This window comes from Lampetra fluviatilis, chromosome 35 (assembly GCF_964198595.1).
Source record: "Lampetra fluviatilis chromosome 35, kcLamFluv1.1, whole genome shotgun sequence".
NCBI classification, from domain to species: domain Eukaryota; kingdom Metazoa; phylum Chordata; class Hyperoartia; order Petromyzontiformes; family Petromyzontidae; genus Lampetra; species Lampetra fluviatilis.
Window position 1 is genome coordinate 2,780,049 of NC_136309.1, and position 4,749 is coordinate 2,784,797.

Sequence of the window (4,749 nt, forward strand, 5' to 3'; positions counted from 1 at the left end):
CACCAGACTGTTGGGACAAGTTCTGTTAGCGAGTAACTCTCATGAAGGGCGGCACGGCACACGAGGGTTTGGGTGGCCAACACCACGCCTGGCCGCCTTTGTCTCCTCAGTGGCGATGTTTACACACCGCACCAGGTACTCATTTCATGCCGATTCGACCTAGGGGAGGCCCAAGACCGGTTCTGATAATTATCACTAGTGTTGGCCGTGAACGTGAATCGAATACGGTGTCGTCAGGTTCATAGCGCAGCGCGCTAATGACTACGCTACTGCTCCCCACAAAGATAAAGACAAAGATCCCCCGCATAGCCTCAGACTGTAGGGGCAAGTGCTGTTAGCGAGCACCTATGAAGGCCAGAACGGTACACGAGAGGGTGGGTGGCCAGCACCACGCCCGACCGCCTTTGTCTCCCCAGTGGCGATGTTTACACACCGCACCAGGTACTCATTTCAGGCTGAGTCGAGCTAGGGGAGGCCCAGGACCGGTTCAGATAATCGTCACTGGTGTTGGCTGTGAGCGGGAATCGAACCCGGGTCAGCAGGTTCATAGCGCAGCACGCAAAACCACTACACGACCACTCCCCCCAGCTCCCCACAAGCACGCACGCACGCACACACCATCATCATCTTCATACCTACAGGTGCAGCCAACGCCACTGATTTCTGAGCCACACGGCCACCTAGAATGGCCACACATCCCCTAGCAAAAGCCACTACCAAATGTAGCTGCTGCCCCAAAATTTTGGAACCACCTAATTTCATCTCCTTGGCATCTCCATTCAGCGATCTCTGTCCTGACTTCAACCGACTCTATTAAAATCCCTAAAGTTGAAGTGTCAATGTAATTTTAACAATATAATTACTCTCATTAAGTTGGGTTCATCTTCTTGGTTCTTTCGGTAACGTCACGTAGAATGGGAATAATAAAATAATAAAAATAAAACATAATTGAATAATTCTCACAACGTTTCGGCCACAACGCAAGCAGCCGTCCTCAGGTGGAGAACAGGTCTGTCGAGAAGACAGAGTTCAGAAGACAGAGTTCAGACTGTCTTCTCGACAGACCTATTCTCCACCTGAGGACGGCTGCTTGCGTTGTGGCCAAAACGTCGTGAGAATTATTTTATTATGTTTTTTATTATTATTTTATTATTTCCCTTCTACGTGACTTTACCGAAAGAACCAAGAAGATGAATCTCTGCAGTCACGAAAGCTTTAAATCGACATTTAAGTTGGTTTCTTTAGAATCCGTAATTTTGGAATGCTTTGCTGTTGTCCTGAAAGAGAGCTTCTCAACTCAGCTCAGAGGCCTTTCCTCGGAGGGGAGGGGGGGGAAATAAACTCCTGATTTCTGAATCACTCATTCATTGCATTACTGCCCCACCCCGCTCCCTCTCGCGTCGTCAAGTTTCACGTGGTGGGCATCGCGGATGGACAGGCACATCGTCACGGCGCTGTCGGGCCAGGTGGTGGAGACGTTCGACATGGAGTTCAGATTCCTCTACGCGCAGTCCAAACCCCTGCAGGAGAAGCAGCAGCAGCAGCCAGGGGCGCCGGCGGTCGCTCGCCCACCTCTCCAGCTGCCGATATTCAGCTTCTCCCCTTCGCCGGCCGCGAGGGCACAGGCCGCCACCGCACAGCCGCAGGAACCGCCGCTGCAGGCCACCTCGAAGGCCGGCCTGCAGGTGACGCATCGGAGTTGTCGACGAGTTACCCATGTTCTTGGTTCTTTCGGTAAAGTCACGTGGAATGGAATAATAAACTAATAAAAATAAAACATGATAAAATCATTCTCACGACGTTTCGGCCACAACGCAAGCAGCCGTCCTCAGGTGAAGAGCAGGTCTGTCGAGAAGACAGAGTCATTCAGACTCTGTCTTCTCAACAGACCTGTTCTTCATTCAGACTCTGTCTACTCGACAGACCTGCTCTCCACCTGAGGACGGCTGCTTGCCTTGTTGTGGCCGAAACGCCGTGAGAATTATTTTATCATGTTTTATTTATATTCTTTTATTATGTTTTATTTTTATTATTTTATTATTCCATTCTACGTGACTTTACCGAAAGAACCAAGAAGATGAATCCCTGCAGTCACGAAAGCTTTAAATCGAGAGTTACCCATGGTTATCGACGGTGACATTTGAATGTGCGGTGTAATCGAGGGACTGTAGCGTGGTGGTGGTGTTTGTCTCGGTGTGGCCTGGGACTTGTTGTTGTTTTGCTGCCTCGACCCCCAAGATTGCATTTGGTGTTGATAAATCGTCAGGAATTCATGTACTTGTGCAATTTGTACGTGTAGGCTTTATATATTTATTTATTATATAGAGGGCTTGCTTACCTCTTCCCTATCTTGCTCTTATTATCGTGCCTTTGTCATTGTTTGTTGATGTCACTCGCCGACCCCGTGCCCCTACTGGACATCTGTGGAAAAGAACTTCACGGCTCATCGGATTCCTCCACCAGTCTAAATAAAGATTCTGACTCTGTCATGAAAATATCACTGCAAGACACTCCCCTGTGGCGGGGAAACCCCGGCCAGGGGTGAGAAACGATGGTAAAAGTTGCTCTGTACACGTTTTGGACCAGGCCCAAATACGGGCTCAAATCTGTCCTTTTGTGAGCTCCTGGAAAGCGATACAGGCATCTTGCAGTGCTGTTTTCATCACATTTTCTCCACCACATCTTCAAGTGTTCTCTCAAATTTAAATGCTTTTTTTAAAGAGCTATGCATGTGGAATGAGCTTTACTGTAAGACAATGTCACTTAGTCTAGCACACACGATCATACTAAGACCCATCGGTATAGCCTCGTTCGTTGAGGACTGTGCTGTTGGCAAGCACCTATTAAGGTCCACACACTCAAAGTCAGGGTGATTTCCTGCTCAGTTGAGTTACTCTGGCAGTGCTTCTCTCCTGTTTACAACCTTGAGGGGTTTCGATTTAAAGCTTTCGTGACTGCAGGGATTCATCTTCTTGGTTCTTTCGGTAAAGTCACGTAGAAGGGAAATAATAAAATAATAAGCGTCTGAATGACGTCTGAATGACGCTGTCTTCCCGACAGACCTGTTCTTCACCTGAGGACGGCTGCTTGCGTTGTGGCCGAAACGTCGTGAGAATTATTTTATTATGTTTTATTTGTATTATTTTATTATTTCCCTTCTACGTGACTTTACCGAAAGAACCAAGAAGATGAAACCTTGAGGGGTGTTGACAATTCCACGTTCCTATGGTGGGTGGGGGGGGGGCGAGTATATCCATAGAGCAGCCACTGTCTACTTCCCCACGAAGTGGTACAACCTCCTCGTATGGAGCAGGACGTGGGTTCAATCCCGACCCTGACGTCTGCTGTATATTTGGAGTTTGCATGTCTCTCTCACTCTCTGTGGTTGGGTGGATTTTTCTCTGGGTCCTCCAGTTTTTACCTCCACATTTAGAATCAACGTGTGCTCAGAGTATTTGTCCGCTATAAATGTCCATGTGACAATAAGCCGCTTCGTTGAGCTTTCATTTGCGGCCAAGTCGCTTCTAAAAAAAGATATATATCTTATTAGACTTTACTTGGTAAATAAAGTATTTAAACATTTTTTTTAATTTCTCAGAAATGTCGAAAAAACTTTTCACAACAGACACATTTTTCCCCCCGCCCAAAAACCCCACGCAGGCATTGCCGAAGCTCTTCACGCCGCCCGTGAACCCGCTGTACGCGCTCGTGAAGCAAGGCCACCGCTCTCCGGCCACCCCCCTCGAACCGCCACCGCCGACATCGCCCGTGGCCCGCAGCGAGGGCGGCGGGGGCCCCGGCGGCGGGGGGGGCGGCAGCCCGGACTCCCGGCCGCTTCGCAACTCCCAGCTTCTGGCCCAGCAGCCGAGCCGCAGCGTGCAGGGCACCGACGCGGCCAAATCCCGCGAGCAGGACGTCCAGCCTCCGCTGTCGCCGGCCAACGCGGTCGCCCCGGAGGGTGCCGACCGCGAGATCTGCAAAGCGGCGCTGCGCAAGGTGAACCTCCCCGACCACGTCGCTCGCCACAAGGTGGACTCGTGCCTGCTGTTCGAGGGGGACAAGGAGAGGGGCGAGGCGGCGCCTGCACGCAGCGCCATCGAGGAGAGCGCCTTCGCGCTCAAGCGACGGGCGACGCTCTCGTACGGCCCGCTCGCCGCCCCGGAGGACGGCCTCTTCAAGTCGCGCTCCACGTACGACCTCAGTACCGTCGCCGGCGAGCATTTTGACGAGGAGGAGGATGATGATGATGATGAGGAGCCTCCCCACGCCGAGCAGGAAGAAGGTGGCGGCAAGGCGAAGAAGGATGAGGTGGAGGTGGAGAAGGAGAAGGAGGGGACGGCGCCTCCGTCATCGGCGGCGGGGGATGACGATGAGCAACGGCAGACAGAAGAGCAGCCGGGCTCCAAGCGGCGCCTGTCCATCCTCAAGATGATGAAGAGCATCTTCAGGAGGAGCGTCAGCAAGGACGTGCCGCAGCGACGCACCTCCACGTTCTACCTGCAGCCGATGACGGCTCCAGAAAACGCTTCGTGAGGCGGACGGAGGAGTCGCAGCCCTTCTCACGTCAAAGAATGAAAGCGGTCTCCGTATATACGAGTAGTTTAGTACAATTGAAAGCTTTCGTGACTGCAGGGATTCATCTTCTTGGTTCTTTCGGTAAAGTCACGTAGAAGGGAAATAATAAAATAATAATAATAAAACATAATAAAATACAAACGTCGTGAGAATTGGATTTTATAATGTTTTATT

General features: G+C 51.0%; 1 protein-coding gene across 1 annotated transcript in view; it reads left to right on the forward strand.

The window, feature by feature from the left end:
- Window positions 1-4,533, forward strand: part of LOC144944694 (uncharacterized) — a 10,787-nt gene extending 6,254 nt beyond the window's left edge. The window contains exons 4-5 of the mRNA XM_078873054.1: window positions 1,409-1,685; window positions 3,661-4,533. Coding sequence (XP_078729180.1) covers window positions 1,409-1,685; window positions 3,661-4,533 — 1,150 coding nt within the window. The remainder of the gene's footprint in view (window positions 1-1,408; window positions 1,686-3,660) is intronic.
- Window positions 4,534-4,749: the final 216 nt, after the last annotated feature.